Genomic DNA, 24,551 nt, shown 5'->3' with positions numbered 1-24,551 from the left:
ACATCTTACACCAAAACAGAAGGGAGGGTAGGAGAGGAAAAAAAAGAGAAGTAAACTAAGGGAAGGAAGGAGAAGAGCGAAGAGGGAAAGAGGGAGGGAGGGGGAAGGAAGGAACAGGGAAGGAAGGAAGGAAGGATAGAAGGGAGGAAATAATTGTAGACAAGTTCATGGAGATAAATGGTAAGGGAAGAATAACAGAAGGAACCAAAACTTGAAGCATGGCATGACCTTTAATCAGGGCTCTTATTCCTAGCAGGCTGTGAAACAGCTTTGTCTCTACCTGCTCGATGGATCTCACAATGCTGATGCACTGCTTTAATTTGGGAAGCCTTTCTCTTGAGAGACATGTCTTTTCTTGCTCTAAGTCTAAAGTGCTCCCAAGTGTGGCATTCTCTGTGACAGATGTACTACAGTTATGCTTTAGCTGACTCCAAACCCATAGCTTCCCCGTGCCTGAGTGGTCTATTTGATGTCCAAGAGTGTGTTTCCTTTGAGAACAGGTCTTTACTAGAATATCATCCAAGAAGGTAGGGAGGTGTAATCCCTTTGTTCTCAAAGAGCCACTGTTAAATTCCGTAACCCTGTTGTCATCCCACAGTTATTCTTTATAAAGGTCTAATGCACATTTGCTGGTGTAGGTAAATGCCCTAGACCCACTCCAGGGAAAAGCACTGTCCCAGAGAGACGTAAGGGTCCTCTCCTTTCTTAAACTTCTCCCCAGGTTGCTCCATTTTCAAGGATGGTCCCAAGTCCATCCGGTATGGCCCTCTGAAAAGATAAGAAATTTCAAAATATTTTAACATTTACCAGGAGCCCCGAGTCTCTGGTACATCTTCCGTCCATAGCCCACAGTTGTGCTCCTTGGGGGAATCTCGGGGTCTTGTTGACAGAATCAAACAGGGGACTACTGGCAGGACCAGCCGGCTCCATGCCTGGCCATCTGTGATTATTTTGCATGTCTGTTTCTCACTGATGAAGCACTGTCATTCTTCTCTGAATTCTAACCTTTCCATCATCAGAACCCATTCCTGAAGGAAGGCGGAAGTGTAGCCACGGGCCATTTCTGTGGGAGCATGTGCCACTTGTCTTCTACCAGGAGCTGCAGCTCCTTCTGCCAACGCTGGTGTCTGCTGAAGGAGACATTACTTCTCTAAATCTCTCTTGCCCATCCAAAAAGAAGGGATTTATTTCCATTTGTCAAACAGTTTGTGTTCCCTTTTGGCACCTTGATTATATCTGAAAAGGGTTAGCATCTTAGCGAGAAGGCTTTTTTCCATTGCTCTTATGCCTATAACAACTCTTAAAATACAAAGAGCTCGCTGCTATTTAAAGTCCACTTCTAAAGTTCAAGGAGATTACCTCTTGGACTTAATGCTTGCTTTTTGGTATTTTTTTACTTGAGATGGCAGTTAAATTAATTCCACTGCCTAGAACTTAAGAAAAGAAAAAGAGTGTGAAGTTTTAAAAAAAATTTCCTATTTGCTTATTGTGCTTCTATTGTGAATACATCTCTTGGCTTGCTTTTCTGTTCGATAGCTTTCTGCTTTGAATTTGTTTGTTAATATCAATCAACATTTGTTTAATAAAGACAAAACATGAACAATCTCTAATATAATGATGCTCAATGCAGAGCTGTGGCATAATAGTTGTTGATACATAATTGAGTCCTTTTTTTTTCTTTGAGCTCTGTGAAAACTCTTCAAAATAAAGACAGCAGCATGATCTTATATTTTGGTAAAGATGGGCTTTTACATCTGAAAACATTGGCATATTGAAGACAATCTGTTCCTTAAGTCCCTAAGCAAGAAGCAATCAGTGTAGTGAGTTGATACCTGGCTCACCGAGGAGAAGGCAGGGCCTGAGACATCTATGTCCCCTTTCGTGCCCGCCCCCTCACCAGGCTGTTAGGAACCTCTGTGGCAGGGGGTCTTTCCCTAGTGCAACAGGTTTCAGGAATGAAAGGTAGAGGTTTCCTAGTGGATGTGGACACAAAATTTTCTTTTCCTTTTTTTTTCTTTTTTTAAAGTGGTGTGTGTAACATATATTGCTGTTGTATCCAAACCCCTTCTGGTTTTATTTTTTAAAATAAAATTTGTTCAGTTTTTTTAATACAGAAAAGTATAAAGAAGAAAAAGCTGACCATCATCCCATTCTTAGAGAACCTATCTTAACATATAAAAACAAAAGTAGTATTTTTCATGACTTAAAAATTCAATCAGTACAGTCTGGCCAGGCAGCTTAGTTGGTTAGAGTGTCATCCCAATACGCCAAGGTTGTGGGTTTGATCCCCAGCAGGGCACATACAAGAGGCAACCAATGAATGAATAGTGGAACAATAAAAGAATCTATGTCTCTCTCTTTCTCAAATCAGTTTAAAAAATTCAATCAGTACAGATAGAAACAAAATGAAAAGCAAATGCTTCTGTGATTTTATTTGTTATGTAATATCAGATTCTACCTGGGGACAGCTCCAGATATGTCCCTAGGAAGACACACTATTTAAGAATAAAAACGTATGTCAAGAGAAATCTAGACAGTGGCGATGGCGATAACATACAACACAATGCTTCTTGTAAAATCACTTCTGGGTATGAAGAGGTGGCAGAACTTCCAAGCACTAGAAAGTGATGACCTGTTAGAATGTCAGAATAGACAGGAGAGCTCTCATGAGAATATTTGAAGTTATCACAAAGAGTACAAAGAAAAGCTTAACCCTGTTTTTCGGGGTCGGTGGATAACTGATGAACAAGAAGGCAGTGACTTGCTTTCATTCATGCGTATGTAAAAGGTAAATCACCATGATTATGGGGTCAGTTGACCATATCAAAGTGAACTAAATGCACAACTTTTATATGATCAGTTTCCCAGAGCAATGAAATAACACTTTTATAAAAGTGATAATAGCTTTGAGCAACCTCTAAGATATTCTTTTGATAATCAGTTTTATGATATATACTGGCCAGACTTTCATATCTGACATATAGGTCTTAATCCAAAACTAGGATCCATATTTTCCTACCAATGAATAATAAATGATAATGTGATAGCATATGCCTTGACCACTCCTTTGAAGTAGATCATAATTCTATTTCATCTCTGGTGACATTTTTCTTCCGCAGTCCATGAAAGTCACATCACCTTCTAAAGCTCTAAAATCACCGTGGGATTATGACTTTTTAATTTATAATGGCGTCATAGACAAGACAGCCCTGGACTTCTTAGCATTCAAGGCACATTTTAGTTCATCTTGGGGAAGTACCTTCTCTCTCTTAGAACACATCGAGAAGTTTCTCAGGGACTATGCAATTCCAGAAGTCAAAATAAAAGGGAACAATTTGGTAGCCCTCCTTCCAGAGTTTGAGCTGAAGAATAAACTTACCAAAGACGACCTTCTCTCAGTGGTAGAGAACCCAGTCGCCATCCAAAAGATGTTAAACCTCCCTGGGCAAAGGTACAAGGGCCAAGGTGGAAAGTTAAAGGCTGTCAGAAAGATCCAAGCCACGTGGAAAGGTTACAAAGCAAGAAAAGCCTTCCTCACATTTTGCCAGCAGAAGTGGGCGTCAGGTGTGATTGCCATCGCGTGGCTCCTGCATTGCCATAAGACCCGAATGAAGAAGATCCTGAAGGAATCACGTGAAAGACACCTGCAGAATTTTCGCCTTCGAGCCAAGGTACACAAGGCTGCCAGCTGTTAAGGCAGACCTCTTTTCCTAAACATTTTTTGCTTGAATAATTGCAATAAGTTGTCTCTTTATCTTCCCTTTCTCTCTCCAACTGCCCTCCCCCTCAGCCCCCCTCGCCTTCCACTCTCCTCCTTGTGTGATGCACAAACACTGCATTTGTTCATACCATACATCATATTTTAACCCTAATCAGGAATCTGCAAAATCTGTTGCAATTTTTCTACAGGAAAAAAAGTCCCTTCACTTGGACTATGGTAGTTCTGTCAGAAAATCAATGGTGTAACTGCATTAACTTTTCTCCCTATATATACCTCCTGGCACTTTAATTTGCTAGGAAAAAAAATCCTGTCTTGTCTACATTGCTGTCACCACTTTGTCAGAAAGTATTTAAGTTTGCAGACAGCCTTTTAATTAGTGCTCACAATTTCATTTATGTTTGCTTTCTCTTTTTTTCATTCATATTCTGTTAATTAAGTGAGCTGCCTCTAATCTTCCCCTGCCAGTAGCATCATGTAGCCACCTAATTAAATTAATTGGGGAAGATGTTTTAAGTATGTAATTAAATCAATTAATATAATTTATGCCTGGCTTAACTGTACAGTGGAAAAACAGCTGAAGTTTGACTAGATGAATCCACTACGGCTTCCTGTCACTGATCAATGCTCTTCTTGATTTTTAGCATCTGGCAGCCAAATGGAATCGCATCAGGACCTCCAGGAGGACCATTATCCATATCCCATCATTAGGTATAACACTTTTGCCTGCAAATCTATCAGCAACCTCTATTACCCACCGCATTATGGCTCCTTGATTGAGTTCAAGGAAGGCCCCTTGTTTTATTCAAATTGGTCTCGGCAGGAAAATGTTCTCGACATGATGAGAGTAATAACACAGGGCCCTCGCTCGAAACGGCGTTTAATTTGGGGATTAAGCAAATAAAGTCATTATGTGGGGGCTGCTATTCAGTGGAGAGGTGATTTGCTGTAATTCGCTTTCATCTGTATGAAATGAACTAAAAAGTTGTATTTTTCCCCCTGAAATAACAGATAATGTTTTCTATCTTCTTTAATGATAGAGGAACACAGGCTTGTGTGTGTTGTTGCTGTTATGCCGATAAGCCAGGATATTGCTGGTACACTGTTTTTAATCAAATGTGCAGTCAAAATGATAAGCTACATTCTCTGAAATTATTTAGTTCTAATTACGAGCAGATGGGATGCTTTATTTGCACCTAGGGCGCCTGAGCAAAAGGAAATGCTGTGTGAACAAGAATAATTAAGAAGTTGAATAGTGTTTTTTTGCGCTTAAATAATCTGCAGTTTCATGTTAATTAGCACTAATGTAATTATTTAATTACATTTATGAATTGGGGAACTTAAAAGCTGTTGTCTACACCACGGTGGTAAAATAGGTATGCCAAAATGACAAGGGGAATCTCAGAAATTGGCGTTGGAAGTTCTCTTAAAACGTGAACTGCTGTCCAAATGTTTGGGATTTGTTTGCTGGCTTGTTGGTTTTGTTTTCCTTTTTATCTAACTAGCGTGTTAAATTTTTTTTGGTGAGGCCAGATCTCCTAGGCTGACTTGGTAGGGTCTTAATAAGCAAGTGAAATTCATAGAATCTTCATTATTACATATCAGCTCTTTGTTAAGGCCTTTTAAGTACAGCAATGCATTACGTGATCTATTGAAATAGAACTCAGGATTGCAATTTATTTATGCTCCTGTGTGAGTATACATGTTTGTGTACTTATGTGTAGTATAGAACCGTAACACAATATATATTATATTAAAAGCAAAAGTAATTAAAATTATTATATAAATATGAGTAAGATTTTATTCTAAATTAGTAAAATATTCACAGTAATAAAATAAGGCAAACTTAGATTCTCAAGTATTTACATCTAAGTATGTATAGAAAAGTTTTAAAATTCTTAGAATTATACAGGGACTTTTACTTTTGGTCTTTATGGCTGATGGAAGAAATTAGTTCCTTTTTAGGATATGAGGCAAAACAGATCTGAATTTCATTCTAACTTAGACTTTTGTTTTGGTGGGACTACTTTCGCACACAAAATTAGTTCACACTCAGAAATTGCACTTGCAATTGATTGCAACCAGAGAGGCTAATTGCAGACCCAATTAACCAACTCACATCCTCAGAATAAGGTGCAAGAGCCTTTTGCTTCTGCAATGAATTGTGGACCTGACGTGATATCATGTGTGAAATATTGTTTTGCATTCTCTGTTTTTTTTCAAAACTAGAAATGGAAATAAGACCCCCCTCCCCCCGCTCCACTGCCACCTTTGCGATGTTGACAAGCACAGAGGTAGACACAATTTCCAGAAACTTCCTCTCTCCTCTTCCCCTACCTCTAACTCTTCAAAACCCCAATGCAATCAGCCCTGTAGAGAAGCCTGATAGAAAGGAGCCTCTGAAGATGTAAAATTATGAAAAGAATGGTCAGTAATCTAAACTGGATAATGAAGAATAGTTTTAAATAAAAATATCCTAAAATTTCAGAACGGCCTGCTGAATACAAATTAAGTAGAAAAATAACCTGGTCAAAAACTATTAGAAAGCATTATTTTAAATTTGATATTAAAACTAGTTTTCTTCTAGATTGTTTAAATAAATATATAATAAACTGGAAAATCTTCCCTATTGCAGTAATTTTTGTTTATTAACATAATAACTCATTTTAAAGAAAAATTGCTAGTCGTGTCTTTTTCTAGAGAAAAGAACAAGCACAGGTATTTTTGTCAACTAAGCATTTAAAAATCCAATTACACATTATCACAAGAGAGTTATACTTAAGATCTGATAAAAAAATAGTATTTGTTTCTACAACCTATACTTTAGGTTTTACAAAATGGCTTGTGGACATTAAATTAATTTTGAATAACATTAAACTGTCATCTCATACCTATCCCACAGACATAATTCTCAAACTGTACCTTTAAAAAGAAATGGTTATGGTGTGCCTTTTTCTTGTGTACCACTTGGGAACACTTGAAAATTTCAGCTAGCCACAACACGGCTACTTTGTTCTGCAGCAAGGATTAACCTACACAATTCACAAAAATATATGCTTCCTAGCCTATTCAATATAGTAATTCTGTTTCCAGAGTTAAGGGGGATTCAATAATCAAAATCTGTTGGTAGGAGTATAAAGTTCAGGTAGGCACTTAATACTTGTCCTCTTTCTTTCTTTCCATAGGAAATTTGAAATCAGTCCTAGTGTGGAGTTAGCCCTAGAAATTATTACACCAACTGGGAGCTGCACTAATTTGTTTGAACCCTAAAAATGAAAGTTTAGTAGCTGATATCTGCATAATATTCAATATATTGCAGTTGTGGGAATTTGGTTACTTGTTTATATAGTTTTGCACCCACAGGAATAATTGCATTCTCCAAACCTGCAATCACCAAAAGGATGGCCTTTCAGTAACATTTTTGACCACCAAATATTTATCACATATTTAAAATCTATGACTTGATGATACGATCATAAAGACAATTACACATTGTGGATTAACCTCTTTGAAAGGAGGAGTAATGAAATACAATCGACTGTTATATGCAGAGTCCAGCACAAATAACACCCCTCTTCTATTAAGTAAAAAATCTTTTATTACAAAATCATAAGCATGTAATCCTGTAACATAACAATATCACACTCAAGCACACCATATGACATTTCAGATGAAATGTTCAAATTGCTGCCCATCTTGTGTAAGACGTTAACATACCCTACCAACCACACTCAGTGGTGTTACTTCTGCCGGACCCTGTAATTGTGTAATACAAGATCTGCCCAGAAGGTATCCAGCCACATAATATGAAAAATAGAGACATTTATTGAGGAAAATACAAGATACAAGAAACATTGTACATAGGTCAATGACGCCTCAGCCCTTTCAAAGTAGGCACCTTGGAACATCACACAGTTCTCCCAATCGCCATCAGCTGCCCCGTCGTATTTTCCTGAATCTCATTTATGGTCTGAAATATCTTCCCTTTCAGAGGTGATTTTAGTTTTGGGAAAAGCCAGAAGTCGTAGGTTGCCAAATCTGGGCATTGGGGGCGCTGAGTCACCTGGGTGATTTGATGTCTTGCCAGAAGTGATGCATGAGCAGGGGTGTTGCTGTGATGTAGCTGCCAATCACCAGTTGCCCATAGCTGCGGCCCTCTGAATCATCGGAATAGTTTCCATGGAGGAATGTTCAAGCATAATGCAAAATTTGATACAGATTCTTCGGTCTACTCGTTCAGTCATTTTGAATGTGACAGCCACACAGTACACATGCTCACGCAACTGCATCTACCACCCCTACTGACTACACAGTGAAGTCATTATTGTTCATGCATGTGCATTCCAGTCCACTCTCTTTGGCTGCCAGGTTACATCCATGTTGCACAAACTGTTCTAGTTATATTAATAATGGCTGGACTTTTTCTGGACAGACTCTGTATTCCTAAGATGTAACAAAGAGTTTTAGCTATTTTTAACCAACAGAAGAGGTGGGATGCTGTTGATTTGTTGTCCAAAGAAAGGGACTGGCCTTGTAATTTTATAAGATGATTTTTAAAAAGTCATCCTTTCCAGATTATATAGGCTTATGTCTTAATTAGATGTTGCATATTTTTAATCAATTTTATTAATGAAATAAAATTATAACAAAATAATCTATTATACTATGATTCATAACAGGAATAGAATACGAGGGTCTATTTTAAGCAAAACCTATCTGTCAAATAGGAAAGAACTACAACAAAGAATCCTAATTCCTCTAGGAAAAGCAGATGCCCAAACAAAACCTGCAAGCTAATTCTGCTTCCAGTTTCTTTGGTCAAATTAATTTAACCTTTGTGCATCTTTATTATGGTGCATCATTTGGTGCTACACATAAACTCAGTGGCATTTTAAAATATACTAACATTAAATGAGATGTGCCAAGTGTGAGGCTCAGAGGCCGTGAGCAGGGACATGAGGCCCCTGCCAGCCAATTAAACCCCCAGTGTTGAGTTTCCTCTCTCACTGCCCTTCCTCCTTTAAAATAAAAATAATAGATATACTGAGGTGGGCTTTTCTCTTTTCCGTATGTAATGTTTTACTTCATTGCTAAAGGATTTAGTAGCTGAAAGCAATGTACGTAGTTGATCTGATTTTTCCCCCTCTGCTTTATTTCAGCAAATTATCCTTGGGGCTAATACAATGAGTGGTCTCTGAGGTATCCCATTCCATAAAATTATGGACCCTGCTATTGTGAAGCTCAGGAAAACAAAACAAAACAAAACATTTCTGCTGTTCTGTACTGTTACAAATGCCTAAAAGATAGAAAACTGAACTTGTACACAACTGCCCCAACACTGAACTGAGAAGCCACAAGTGCTCATGAGAGAGTTGCTGCCTAACTCCATGCTCTTCCCACAGAAGCTAAGACCTTGTGAAGACAGGCAAGGCAGGGGACCACCGCCAAGAGTGTCATATCTGAAATCACATTTTTACTATGACTCCAAGCACACTGGCACCTTTCTACTTTCTCATTTTTAAGTTGAAAACTCAAAGACAAGATAGACTCTGGTCTTTCCACCTCAGGGCTTGGAAATAGGACTTTCCATCAAATCTGTGCAGTCTTGACACGTATTTTGTCAGGTAACATGAAATCCATAGTTGAGCTGTGGTGTTGCCGCACTAAATTCTGTAGACAGAGGCACTGCCAAGATCTCCCAGACAGCCTTCTCCAGAAATATTCAGATCTTTTGGGATTGGGAACAGAATATACTTAAACTTTCACATTTAGTTATAGCCCAAATTAAAATTAAAACATATTTCAATTCATCCATGTTGTATTCATCCAAGTAATCAAAATCAACAGTCGTTCACTGATTAGGTAAGAGTTCGCCTTGTGACCCTGTATTATTAAATTACTGAGTTGGTCTTGAGCCGTCTGTGTTATACCATGTCACACAGGAACAGCATTGAACTGGTTATCAAGTAACATGTGCTCCTGGGCTCTTCATGAAATGGATTAACATTAGGATGTGCTTTAAAAAGTGCCATTCAAATACTAAGATAAAACTATAATTTTTGTCATCTTTGTTCTCATAAAAATATTAAAATATATGTTCAGAGCTTCTCAAACTTACACTTGTAATGACTACTGAGGACCCTAAAACGTGTAGGTTTGAGTGGGTTATATCTACTAATATTCACCACAGTAAAACTAAAACTGAGAAACTTAAAAAATACTTAATTTATGTTATAATAATAAGTCCAAACCAATTTTAACTTAAATAACATTTTGATTTAAAAAAAATTTTATTTTCATTCTAAAAGAAAAAAATTAGTGTGGAGGGTGGCATAGCTTGGCAAGTGAGCAAATCTCTTATTTGAACATAGTTGGACTCTTATATATATTTCTGTATTCAGTCATATCAAAGGATAGTGAAAAAGTGTCCAAGAATATGAGATTTCACTTCAGGGGCAGGGGCCTGTCAGAGAGGCAAGCGCCAGTCCTAAGAAGGCTTAGTCACTGAGCATTGCCTTGCTTGTGCTTTTGGGTTTCTGTGAAGGAAAAGTCAATCCAACCTCAGCTAATTTACTGGGTTAAAAGAGTCAATGAGCATCACCTGACAGGAGTTTGTGTGGGCGTAGGGATGGGGATGAGAAAGGAGGTGAAGGTAAAAGTGAAGACGGAGAAACGACAGCCATAGGAACTAATCGACGAGCATGACTGAACCACTGATGAGCATCCTTGCTTCAACAGAGAACCAAAGGTACTTGGGAAACTTCAGAGAGGCAGCTCATAGGTACCCTTCTTTGATGTAAATCAGAGGCAATAATATTTTGAAAAAAAGATGGAATGCTTTATCAAATTAGGAAGACTTTTCAGGTGATGAGGATAGCCATAGGAAAGAGGCTGTGTTCCCCTCTATAAAGAGGGAGTTGCCTTCAGCCAATGCTGTTTTATTCTAGGCAGATGAGGACCTAGAAAAGCTACAAATCCCATTGATCATTCTTTGAATTCCCCAGAAGTTCTCCAGGTTGGAGAAGCCAATTTTAAGAGTTGAAAGGAGGAGAGAAGATGATAAGAGCATGTGGCAGAAAGGACTAGGAATTTAAAAGATTCTTCGAGTAGGATCTTAAGACATATTTTATTCACTCATTTGACGGGATATTACCCTGTCTCTGCTTTAATGGAACTTACGATCTGTTTACAGGAGCTGGGAGTAGTGCAGGGGCAAGGGGAGACGTACAACAAATAAACCAGCAAGCAAAAAACCACGTGATGACAAAATGAAAACAGCATAGTGGAGAAGGGGTGCAAGAGAATGACAGTGAGGGGAGACTGAGCGTCTTCTTAGAAAAGGGTGTTCAGACACACTGGATAGTGATTAGGGCCTACCAGCTACATAAACTAGAAGAATTGTACTTTGATAGCTCAAATATAATTTTATGTTTGTAATAATAATAATTTCTCTACATTTAAATTAGGTTCCTTTTGAGAATTTCAGTCTGGCTCAGCTGAAGTTAAGAAAAATAATAATAATAACAACAATGACAACACATCTAACAATAACACTAATCTAACGCTTCTTATGAGCTCTTTTTAGGGTCTTGGCCTTCCCTCATCTTTCAGTTGGAGTGAAAGAGAAGCAGAATATCTGAGAAAGGTGGCACATACTGGGGTTAAGGGAAGCTGGGCAATCACACTAGTTTTCTATCACCCTGCACCAAATTACTACAAGCTTAGTGGCTTAAAATGATACAAGTTTATTACCTTATAGTTCTGCAGTTCAGAAGTCCTAAAGGGGCTAAAATGAAGGTGTCAGAAGGCTGCGTTCCTTTCCAGGGGAGCTCTATGATATAATCCAGTTTCTTACCCTTTCCATCTTTTAGAAGCCACTCACAAAGGAATTAATAAGGAAAGCCCTCGGCCCCTCCCTCCACTTTCAAAGCAGCAACGTTGCCCCTCTTCGTCACATCTCTAACTTTCTATGCTTCTTCCTCCATCTTCCACTTTGAAGGACCTTTGATTCTGTTGTGCCCAGCCAAATAATCCGGGATAATCTCCTTATTTTAAGGTCAGCTGATTAGCAACCTTAATTCCATTCGCAACTTTATTTCCCCTTTGCCACAGGTTCCAGGGATTAAGACATGGACACCTTTGGAGGCCCATTTTTCTGCCTATCACAGCAATTCGAAATAAAAGTCAGAAAAGAGGCACAGGATCTTTGACCCTCCTGGAGTTCTCTGCTCACACATGAAGAGTCTTGCCTTTTCTCTTATTTTATGTAACCACATTTGTCGCAAGAGCTAAATCTGTAGTATCTGAACTATATAGTAATTTGCAGGTTTATGCAACCTTGGGCAAGAGACAAGGCACTTTCCTGAGTTTCCCTGTCTATAACATGACAGGGTAGAAGTAGATGGTCTCTCACCCCCGCCTCCCAGTGTTTCTAGTCTGACCTTTGAAGTATTCCATCTTTGTATATTATATTCCAAACTGTGATCTTTCATTGCCACTGGGCACATCTGCTGAAGTTCCCAAATCCACAGCATCCTTGCTGATAGTTTCCTGGTTAAGTTTCTGTTGTATTTAATATATTCCATCAGCACTGATGAGGTCTTTTCACCTAGGTCACCTAGTCAACACATATACGTTGTAGATATACCAAACATAAAAATAAATCTGTTGTTTGGTTTTTTTTTAAATTGACTCCCAGCATCTGCTCTGCTGATGGCAATGTGCGCTGCATTGTATCTTGCCCATGTAGAATGGTCTGTCACACTTGTTACAACATACACAGACTTCGCTGTTCTTATGAGCTTTGAAAGTGCACAGACCTCATAACATTAAAATGCCTTGTGTTTACACATCACTTCAGAGTTCACAAAATGTTTCCGTATCTGTTACTTCATGTGATCCTCTATAACAATGTCCTGAGATTGTTAACGTACATGTGTAAGTGCATGTATTTGTAGGGTTAACTGAGTAACCAGTTCTATCATAATTCTGCATAGGAACTTTATATGCTTCCACGATCAGTGGTAACAGAGGTACTAAATAATTTGCTGGAAAACTAACCTCAAGCACTTGTTTGAAATGCAGACATAGTCACTCCTGTGCTGCATTTGTGGCAAGAAAGTGATCAGACATCCTTTGTATTTTAAATTGGACATCATCTTAATGAGACATCTCACACTGCCTTTTATCTTTACTTTTGAAAGGAAATGTGTTCATGGAAGGCTCTCAGGCACTTTTCTTAATCATACCGTATTTCTTTAGGCATTTTTCCTGCCTTCTTATACTCTTGATACGTAAGTTATTCAAAATACCTCTTCCTAAACATTTATCAGAATATAGATAGAATTATATGTAAGCAAAATCCCAAGTTACGATATTGCAACCATACACCAAAACCGCATTGTTTGTAGCTGTCTATATTAATTCAAATCTTCTGTGGAGTCTTTCCCAAATTATTTTAGAATTTAATAATTTTTCAGAAATAATTCAAACAACCCATTTGTCCTTCTGTCTCTTTACTTAAGTTCATCTGCTTAAAGCCAAAAGGAGACTTTCAGATGAATTGTAAACTCATTTAATTTCCAGACGTTGTCTAGTGTTTAAACACTGACATCAAAGCAAAGAGCCAATTATCAGAGTTCATTTGATCTGAAACCCTCTTGCCTGAATTGCTATAGTTTTCCTTATGCTGAAAAGGAAATCTGTGTCACATCTCAAAGACTCAGTATTTAAAATCACTTTATCTATAGCAGTTTAACTTGAAACATGTGTTTGGGCTCACTAACCACAAGGAGGCATTGAAGCATCTCTTCAAAATGTGAAAAGCAATTTTATTTTTTAAAAAAGTTGCACCTACAGTTGCTGAATTTGATATAAGCAATTATACTTACTTGTGAGTATGCATGGCTTTTAAATCCATGTTTTCATTCACTTACATATTTTTAACCCCTGAAATATCAGCAGGAAGTGTTGCTGTTTTTTTCTGTGGAAGGATTTTGGAAAAGAGTAATCCACATGTGTTTTCCTCCTGCTCTGTTTCCCCTGGACACGAAGGCGACTGGCAGAACTTGCATTAGTGCTGATAAAATACTGCGCTGACCGCAATAACCTTTATTGCCCTTCAAAGGTTAAAAGTCCTTGTGACTGTGTGAGCAGAAAGCATATTTCTTTAGTATTTAGAATCACTTCAATACATATTTCTGGCATCAAGGGGTTTGTCTGAAATCTTTGTCAGTTTAGAATGATCACAGAAGCGTAATTTAAAAAAGCCAAAATCTTTTCTTTTAAAAGGCATAATTTTCTTACATGCTCTTCTGAACATTCACGTTAAATGTCAGAAAATCTCTGTCAGAAAATGTCAGAAAATCAGGTTTTTATAACCCTGATTCCCAACAGCTTTGTTGGTATTGAAAAATAGGAACCTCTCTCTCTCTCGCAGAAAATGCTGCTCAGCACATCTTCCGGAATAACGTTTAGTCCCCTGAGAGGCAAGGACCTCACTCTCAGGAGTGAGGTTGTTTCTGCAAGATGCGCCAGAGAACATTCTTTCCTGGAAATGTGAACTGTGACACTTTGAAATCCTAGTGTGCCATTTTGCCATACACTGACTTGCTCTCTCTAGGTTTTGACCCCTTGTTTGCCTTTTAGGATATTCCCAGCCTGTGCGACAAAATATTGCTGACTTCAACACACAGCAGAACATGCAGCTGGGACGGCTGTGTGACATCTTAGGTACAGTAAATACTTTTACACAAATGATTCTTTGGAATGTTTATCAGGAGATATTGATAAAAAATGTTTATTTAGTCTCTCTCTATCTCTCTCTCTCTCTCTCTCTCTCTCTCTCTCTCTCGACTTGGATTTCTAATTTACTTGCAGAGCAATTGAATGTTTTGTTTTAAAAAATAGGTTTATAGTGAAGTCAACTTGAACTTTAAAATAACGTCTTTAACCAATTTACTTGAATAGTTCTTTAAATTCTCTTTGCTGAAGGTTTGGATAAGAATTTCTTTCTTATAGTTCCAAACTTCTTCACTTACCAAATCTTGCAGTGAATGAAGTCAACATTTTTGCATCAATATTGTACAGGTCCGGCACAAATAACACCCCTTTTTATTATAAAATCTTTTATTACAAAATCATAAGCATGTAATTCTGTACATAACAATATCACATTCAAGCACACCACATGGGATTTTAGGTGAAATGTTCAAATTAAAGCTATAAATTATTACACCCATATTATTACCCTTCCAGCCACACTAGGCATTACTTCTGCCGGACCCTGTATATTATCTGCTGAATGAGTGAAGGTAGTATCAGAAATTAAAAGCATTGTGCCTTAATTATAAGAATAAGAAGGAAATGAAGATAGAAATGAGGACGACTTTATTTAAATATATAGCATCTAGTTATTAAATAACAGGAGGTGCCTAGCGGAGAAAATTCTTAAAAATACAAACCTTGAGTGATAGATACATTTTTGTCTTTAGTTAAGTTCCAATACTGGTTTGGTCAGTTCTAAATCAGACACCACCTGGAGCCAGGAGCAAAGGACACAAGAATTTGATGGCTTTGGCTGACACCGTTTGAAGCTAGAGTCCCGGTTAGGCTTAAAGGATAAAGGTTGCAAAGGCTAAACAATAATACTGAACCAGTTTGGGATATACTAGCCAAAACTTGGGTTAAACAAAACCTAGGCTTTTATTAGCTACCCTGTAAGAAATTAAAATATAATTGCTTTGGCCCTTACTTAAGCAAAACAAAGAAGAATTTTAAATGATCAATGACCAACTTAGCTGGCTCTCCAGAATGACATACTTTACATGATTCACCTATATTTCAGCATCATTATTATTTTATAAATGCCATTTGGTAACAAAAGTACATTAGTACTAGAAATTTACAGTGTCCTAAAATAATAATAATGTAATTGCTTTAATCTATTATCTAGGCACTAATACTGATTTTCAGCATTACAAAAAAAAAATGTAATGACTTGAGATTGATTTGTTAGTGCTGAGCTATTTCAACTAAAAACCTGACTGGGTGGAAACCACTCAAGTGCAGCAGAGGGCAGACTTTGCTCTAATTTATTTGAATTAATTCTTTTCTTAGCTTTTTATACTCCCTCTATATATAGTACAAACTATTGCCAAAGAATTTCTTTATAAAAGATTCTCATTTTTAGAAAAGACTTGAAAGTATTAGGCTTCTATTTTAAATAATTCAACAATTCAGTCTAGGTCTACCTGCAATGGAAAATATTGCTAATGTGAACATTTCTGAGATTAGGAACCAAATGCCTCTTCTTGGTACACCATCCGCATGACACAACAAGACAATCCTTAAGCCTCTCAAGAGGAGTAATGAAAGTTTAGAAATAGAAGTTAGAAGATAGAAACACTACTTGCTTGAGAAATTAAAAAAATAGGAAAATTAGTAATAATTTTGTGGAAGAATAAATGATTCTCTTTTTAAGTTTACCTTTATAATAGTCTCCGGTGTACAGCCCAGTAATTAGACATTTATATACCTTAGGGAATGATCACCCTGATAATTCCAGTACCCATCTGACATCATACATATTTATTACAACAATATTGACTGTATTCCTTATGCTGTATTTTACATGGTTATCTTTTTTTAAATTCCATTAATTCCTAGTAAAAAGTGTTGATTTATTCTGTTTAGATGGTGTTGGTAAGACTTGTCATTCATGTATTGGCCAAGAAGTCAGGATGTCAGGTGAAAACCCAATGGCTAGTATTTTCAATTCCTAGAAGAGTTAAGAAGGAGAGCGATTGGCATTGACTATTGCTTAGCAATCAAAGCAATCTTCATTTTCATATTAATTCCTTTCCCAAATTACCTGTCAATTTTGAACATGTATAGATTCACAGTCAAGCCCACGCTAATACTGGATATAGTGTTTGTGATATGTATTCCTTTGCCAGAAGCGAACAGGAAAGGTGAAATTAGCAATATGATTTGTTATTACTTGAAACGTAGAAATTTCTTCCTGAGAAAAAATTTTTCTTTTGTGGAGTCTTTAAGTTATTTTAATTTGTTTTTGTGTCCTTATTTAATGCTTAAAAAAAAATACTAGCTTGGTTTTGGAAACCACTAGTTTGGTGAAGTCTCTTCTTGACAAGACAAGATTTGGGATAAGTAATTGGATCATTCAGCAATTGGATACAGGTTTTTTACCCACTGCCTCTTAAGTTAATTTATTTTGAGATTTATGTGGCATTTCGGTTCCAAAATTAAATAGGAGCCACTTACATATTTACATTTATGGTGCACCTACAGTGGACCCAGCATGAGGTCCATCCAGAAGACATTGCTTTTAGCCACAGATGCTGTCTCTAGGGGGGGAGAGCTCTCCTGTGTGCCGTGGGGCTCACTAATGGTGTAAGACTTTCTACTTCCTAAATCTCTCCATTCTCCCAGATCCCTTCAGTCAACCCACAAGTATTTAGTGAGTGCCTCCTGCATATTCCACACTGTTCCAGGGCTTGGGGGAATATAAGAAAAGGTGTACACCTTATCTTTTAGGAGTTTGGAAAGACAAGATGAGTAAGACAGGACAGCAAAGAGCACAACTCCATTGTGTTAAATCTTGAGGCGCTGAATGGATGAAAGGAGTACAGGTGCGGAGGGCGGCGTGGGGAATAACCGTTGGCTGGCAGAGGCAGTGTAAGCCACAGAGGAGATTCATGCATTTGTACTGTTTGTTGAGTACCTACTATGTGCCAGACACAGGGGTTGGCAAATTATGTATACAGTTGTGAGTATGCAAAACAGAGTTAATAAAGTTATTGTAATAATCATAACCTCCACGTCTTTTTCCATACAAACTCTAGACCTACTTTTGCCCACCCCATTTAGAAATATAGATATATAATGTATTCTTTCATTTAATAGTCCCTAAAACTGTGCCCTGCCCCAAGTGATTTTATCCCTCATTTAACAAATGAAGAAACCAAAGCTTACAAAGGTTAAATAACATACCTAGGCAGCTGAGCTAGAATTTAATCAATCTATGCTCTGTATACTCTGCCAAACCAAACAGAGGAGTCTTCAAATCCCCTCTCAGCCCTGCCTGACCAAGGAAATATTTACAGTGCTCCCTCCTCTGAACTTCCCTAAGCACATGGCCAGCGTACTTCCTTGTGCTCACTACTCCCTACCATGTGTTATGGCTGTTAGTGCACGCGAAATGGATGCTCCTCACAGGCAGCATCTCAGTTGCTTTGATTCCTGTATATTCTTCTATGTCTTGTTGAGTTCTTTGCCCCTACTATCAGTTATTTTATGAATGAACTAACAAATGAATGAATGAATGAATGACTTCATTGGCTGCTGATTTCCTGTCCTTAACATATTTTGCAGCCTGGAGTGAGTAATCTCATCTCACAATTCCATTTGGCTGGGATATCTAATTAGAATTTCTTGCTAGGTACATAATAGGAGGCACTTCTTAAGAAAGAAAACACTTATATGAAGACAGTGTTTCCTTTAAACCAAGAATCACTAGATGTCTTATATAACTAATCTACTCCTCCTTGGGAGTAGAGCAGGGAAAACATTGGTTTCCTGAAATAACCATTGCTGTGGTCATAATAATACCATTTATCTGGACAGGACGTTCCCTGAATTGGCCCTGCCAAGTCTAGGCAGAATAAGAAATTGCCATTTCATCAGATTTCTAAAGTTAATAGCTCTGTTTCATAATTTACTGATGTTAATGAGATAAATTTTTAAAGCAGGATGCAATTCCCACTGATGTTAATGGGAGCTCTGGGGCTGATTCCCTATGTATTACTTGAAAGGACACTTCCATGGCCCCTCACGGCCCTCCTTCTGAAGGAATCATTGTGTCCATTTTTTTGGTGGTAGTGTTACACGCATTTATCTTTTCTTTAAAGAAATGCTAGTGACTCAAAGCCAGTTACATTGCTAAGATATGTACAAAACCTATCTAAATTAACATCAATGTGACTTTTGGATATGTTCTTTATTTTAAACTGTGCTACATCAATCCAATGCCAGAGTTTATAATGTCATTTACCTTGGTACCAGTAATTAACATTGTGCCTGTTGTTTTTAGATGACAATGTGAGCGTCATCTACATCTGCTCCCATCAAATGAATGATGAGTTACTGCTGTATTACAATAAAATCCTGAGTCTACAGGCAGCTGTCAAATCAGGAAACCTTGAGGACAGAAGTGACCTGCAGGACAGGTTCAAAATCATCACCCCTGAAGCTATAAAGATCTTCACTGTGAGTTTGTCTTCTAATTACTACAGCTTCAGGGATGCAGTAAAATTAAATTGGAAATTTTATAACTTGCAACGCTCTGGTACACATCAGTGAAATATTATTGCAAGTATAACAGCTTTACTGATTATACTACTAGTTGGACTGTAGGAAATAAATACCCCAATTTAACTTTCAGACTTAGTTGAGCTACCCCTCCCCAGTTTCTCTGTAGCTGAAGCCGGAGGTTATTGGCTGGTACCACCAAGTAGGTGAATTTATAACATCTACGGTTCCATTTTCATTTTGTGCGGAGGACAACAAGGCAGAGAAAGGTTGGGCCTGCCCATGCTCACAAAGCTAGTTAGGTGTTTTCTGATTTCCATACTAGTATTCCTTCTGTTTCCACCCCCTCAGGGGAATTTGGTCTTATTTACCACATCACTTGGTTCACAATGAACAAGGTTCAGATTGTTTTTTTCATAACTTGTACTGATTTTTAATGAACGGAAAGAATTCTGAGTGAAATTCCATCCCTAGACAAGAGCTTTTCAGAAATTCATGGCACTACGAGGACAGTGTCTAGAATAAGGCAGTGCAGGAGGTGACTTGAACTCCTCTATATTTTAACAAGAATTTAAATTTTCCATGTTCAACCAACATTTTAATACCTAATGAACTATGCAATTTTGTGGAGACTTTTTTTTTGGTACAATCAAGAATCTGAATTTGCTAGTAAAGATAGCTCTCCATTCACAAGCAGGATACACCAAAGTCAACCCGCTACCTACTGCCAGAGAAACTGATTGCATGCTTTATGTAGGAAATATCTATGTGTTGAGTTACTACCCATTAACGTCTTTGATGCACCATGATTTTGACCCCTCCTACCAAGAAAGGCCGGCCCAGGCTGGAGAGGATTACTATAGCCTTTCTACTTTGCTGATGTACTCAATGAATTGTCATCAGATTGTGCTCTCTTCTACTGAGACGAAGATTTTATTTTTTTAAATAACTGGATACCTTAATGTTCCCCACAAAGCTCTCTGTTTCATTTGCACCCCTGGGCTGTGGAAGAGCAAGGCAAAAGCCAGGATGGGACAAGCAAAAGAAAAGACAGAAGGACAAATCATCACCACATACTTATAGTCTTAGGAACCTCCCAGTATCCACAACCGATGCAAGCATTGCTTTGTGCTTGCTAGTCATGCCCTGGCCCCAATGGCAGAGTTACTGTGGACATTAGAAAGCAAGGAAGAAAAAACTGTTATTGTGTGTAATTTCTTGATTTTTTTCCTGATAGCTGATGATAAAGAGTTTCTGCACATTTTAAATGCCCATGTACATTAAAGAGGCATAGAATGGGAAGGGGCAGTAGTTTGGGAGAAGGAAAGTGAGTGAACTTAACCTGTATCAAATGCTTACATATATTTTATCATTTCATTATCAGAACAATGCAGCAAGACAGAAACGACCAATCTCTTTGTATGGGCGAGGAACCCGAGGCTCATTTTTCTATTCCAAAGTTACTAGTGGGATCAGAGTATGAACAAAACTCTGTCTGACCCCAGAACACTATCAGGAGTTGGAATGACAGCTTCGCTCCTGACAACTTTGTTGCCTTGGGCAAGCCCTTTACCTCCCTGTTCTTTGTTCTTCATCTATAAAATGAGAGGGTGGGTTATCATGTCAAAGTCCTTCCCAGCTCTATAATCCTATTACCTGAGAACTGTACCCTTGCCAGCCCACTCCAACTTTCAAGCAGGAGAGAGGCAGTTGGCACTCACAGGTGCACTGCATTTTATTTGTAATTCAGGTTTGCATCATTGTGAGTAGAAACAGCTAGGGAATATTTTAAGTCCATTTTAATACTTCTCATAGTTTGAGTTTAAATTATTTGAGTAATCACTCATAGGCAATCAACTTTTTAGAATACAGAAATTAAACTCTCACTTTCAAATCAGCTCCTGCTCATGTTTAGTTATTGCTTTATTTCTTTGTAATGGGTTGAAGAGATTGTATCATTGCTGATTTTCATTCAAATGGATGACTTTGAGGAGATTTTTTTAAAAGCATCCCCCAAATCTCCAAGGCACTATACAATATTTGGATTTGGGTAAAGGTGCTATTATAAGGTCATCTTGTCTATTTTTAAACATTTTAATGTTTATAAAGACATCCCAAACAACTACCTTTTGTCTCAGGTCAAAAAAAAATAGTGGTGATAAATTAAATGCAGTTATAATGCTATCGAATTAGGACCATTTTAGATTTTTGTCTGCCGTGTAATCCATTGCCTGGATCTAATGATACTTATTTTCTCTAAATGGTCATACAAGACCTGCAGTCAGTACTGTGTCCTCTGCCACTCACTCATATTCAAATCTTTATAAACATGTACTGAACACAATATTAGTGTACCATCTTGCCTGAAGAATAAGGCAATCCCACAGATGACTGTAAGTCAGGTAGAGTCAGGTAGAGTACTTGCCAAAAGAAGTAAGCAAACCAAGAGGAGATAGAAATTCACCCTGGTTGGAGAAGTGCTCAGAACTTTGACGTTACATCTATTGCTGCATCTGCTCACCCTTCATCACACTTCAGAAAGGTAGAAGCCTTCACTTTTCAACCTGAAAAATGGGAGAGACTGTGGTAGCTGAGGCGTGACAACTGTGCTAACTCCTGGTTTTAAATCTGACTTCTGCTGTTAACTGGCTGTGTGAATTTCGGCAAATCACTTGAGCCTCAGTTTCCTCATCTCCAAAAGAGGAGATGTGAATTGGCGCGGAGCGGTATTGCTCAGATGAGAAAATACATGTCAAAATGCTTTGACCTTGTGAACTTAACATGAGAGGATTGCCACCTTGAAGCACAGTTCCAGGTACCGTGAAAAGCCCACCATGTACACCGTGACTCAAGTCACCACTTCTCCCAGATATTTACTAGTTTTACATTTTCCAATTGGAATTATTTGTGGGGAAAGGAAAGGAATAAAAGAAACAAGGGAGACAGTGATCAACCAGACAGGAAACACAGACTGAGAAGGTGTTGTTACCAGCCATCGTCTAATGGAACACTGGGTTTCCTAGAACTGCATTCTTGGAAGTAGGTTGTGAAAATGGATTTCAATTATGGTAGAAAAGGCATATTGCATAGATCAAAGGAGCTTAGAATAGAGCACCTACTCTGGAGGAAGGGCCCAATAGGGGGTACAGCAATAAATTCTCTTCTCAGAGGAGCTCTGGGGGTTTTTTTTTTGGAGGGGAGGAGAAGGGATAAAGTATACATAACATAAAATTTACCATTGTAACTGTTTTAAGTGTCCAGTTTAGTGGCATTAAGCACACTCACATTGTTGGGCAACCATTACATTATCCATTTTCAATACTTTTTCAACATTCCAAGAAGAAACTCCATACCCATTCAACAATAAGTATAGAAGAGCTCTGGTTTTAAAGGAAAAGTTATTTGAGAGCTGGAAGGACCCTCAAAATGTCTAGTCCAACCATTCACTTGAATACGGTAGACTGTGGCTCAGAAAGGTTGAGATTTCTAAATCACCTTGCAAGTTACAGATTCAGGCAGGACTAAAATCCCATGGCTCTCCTCAGCCTCTTTCTATGATACTCAGCAGTTATTATACCCACCAGAAGTTTGCACACTGGTGACACTGATAGTCCCAGAAATAGCTGCTCGGCATTTCTCCACATTTTCATGCCATGTGGAGTAGATAATTTTGACTAGAATTGGGGAAGTAGTTGCTAGTCTACAACATCCCTTGAACTCCCTAAGAGGCTGGCATCTTGCCTTATATTATTTACATGACATTCTAATGTCTTTAAAAAGAGAGTTCTCTCTGTAATAATAAGTGCTATCATTTATTGAACAGCAACTCAGTGCCATGAATTATAATAGGTGTTTACATTCATGGTCTTGTTTTATCCTTAGAGCAACCCAGCAAATGGGTATTTTTATTCCCATTTAACAGATGGAGAAACATAGGCTCAGGGAGTCTAGGTTACTTGCCCAAGTTCAGGTGGCTTATAGGTTGTAGAGCTGGATTCAAAGCCAGAACTGTTTGACTCCCAACCCCAGCCCTTCTCTAGAGGAAGTGAGCATGATCGTGGCTTCTCATAGTTCATCCTTGGTTAACGTCTTCCCCACATCCATCCTTACCTGCTAAAACCCTACCCATCCTTCAAAATTCCCCTCAACCCCAACCTCTTTTACATAATAATAGTAGCTAATATTTATTAAGTGCTTATTATGTTCAAGGCCCTGTGCCAGTTGCTTTGCATGCATTATCTCATTTAACCCTCACAGCATCCCTATGAGTACTAGCATTATACTCATTTTGCAGGTGAGGAAACTGAGGCCCAAGGAGGATGAGTAATTTGCCCTTTCAGCTCTCCCAATCAGCATGTGGCTTCTGCCTCCCTTCTCCAAGCCTCTGAGGCCTTCTGTAGCTCTTTACAGCCTTCCTCTGCTTTGTATTAGTTATTCATTAACGGCACACATTTGTGTCCCCACTCCTTGCATGCAGAAACATGGTTGTATTCATTTTGGTGTGTGATGACCATCTGGCTTGGTCCTCAGCCTCTATTAGGCATGCCAGAATTATTTATTTAATTGAATGAGACAGTCACATGTATTGCTGAGCTGGGTCTAAATAATCAAAAGTAAGAGAGTTTTCCACTGGAAAATGAGCTTGGGTCTTGCTAAAATTTTCAAATATTTTTTTTTTATGAATCCTCTCCAGAGTTGTTGGCCAAGAACCATGATAATCACTATAAAAGTACATATTCTCTGAAGCAGAACTTTGGAAAGAGAGCATCAAGCCAACTGCCTTTTTCCTACCGAATCATTTAAAGAGTTGCCAGATTAGGGGTCCTGTACAGTGAAGAATACTATGAGGCATTTTTCTTCATTTTTTGTATTGATTTTCCAGACGCTTTAGTGTTAAACCATGCCAGAAGTGTTGCAGAGATGAATCACTATTATCCAAAGGCCGCCAGCCTCTTTTCCTTCTGACAGAAGGATAATTCCACGTGGATCAAATAAATACAGATGTGTAGTAATTAGTTCTATTCCCAGTGAGCCTATTTCCAACACGCTAAAGATGTGAGCGATTATAGAGCCTCACCCCAACAGCTTTTATCAATTTAAACTGCTAAACAACAGGATAGGTCATAACCCAGACTGCTATTAATAATGCATTTATTGTGTGCAACATTATAAATTAGGTGTATGGACCAGAAAAAGAACATCTTTTAACAAGAATAATATGCTCTTCCCCCAGAAGCATCATATGTGCCTGGCCACTCACCTGAAGTATAGTCCCAAGGCAATCAAAAGAATAAAAAATCTCATCCGAGGAAAAGATGCCTACATCGTCAGCGGCCTCCCCCACAGAGATGATTTGGCTGTGGCGGACATGTTAGACATACCCATCCTGGGCCCAGAGCCTGAAGTAGCTCACCTTTATAGCACCAAGTCTGGAAGTAAGCGGGTCTTTGCCAGTGCTAATGTGCCAGTCCCTCCTGGAATATGTGACATCTATGGTCACCAG

At 38.2% G+C, this 24,551-nt stretch overlaps 1 protein-coding gene across 2 annotated transcripts in view; it reads left to right on the top strand.

Moving 5' to 3' along the window:
- Nucleotides 1-3,122: 3,122 nt before the first annotated feature.
- Nucleotides 3,123-24,551, top strand: part of IQCH (IQ motif containing H) — a 98,664-nt gene continuing 77,235 nt past the window's right edge. For both annotated transcript variants that reach the window (XM_054564311.1, XM_054564301.1), the window contains exons 1-4: nucleotides 3,123-3,671; nucleotides 4,363-4,429; nucleotides 14,366-14,449; nucleotides 18,831-19,006. In XM_054564311.1, the coding sequence (XP_054420286.1) occupies nucleotides 3,123-3,671; nucleotides 4,363-4,429; nucleotides 14,366-14,449; nucleotides 18,831-19,006 (876 nt within the window). The remainder of the gene's footprint in view (nucleotides 3,672-4,362; nucleotides 4,430-14,365; nucleotides 14,450-18,830; nucleotides 19,007-24,551) is intronic.

The sequence above is a fragment of the Pteronotus mesoamericanus genome, unplaced genomic scaffold (assembly GCF_021234165.1).
Source record: "Pteronotus mesoamericanus isolate MK-2021 breed Mesoamerican mustached bat unplaced genomic scaffold, CSHL_Meso_final contig_164, whole genome shotgun sequence".
Classification (NCBI taxonomy): Eukaryota; Metazoa; Chordata; class Mammalia; order Chiroptera; family Mormoopidae; genus Pteronotus; species Pteronotus mesoamericanus.
The sequence above is the reverse complement of the archived record's forward strand: the minus strand, read 5'-3'. Positions and strand labels throughout refer to the sequence as shown.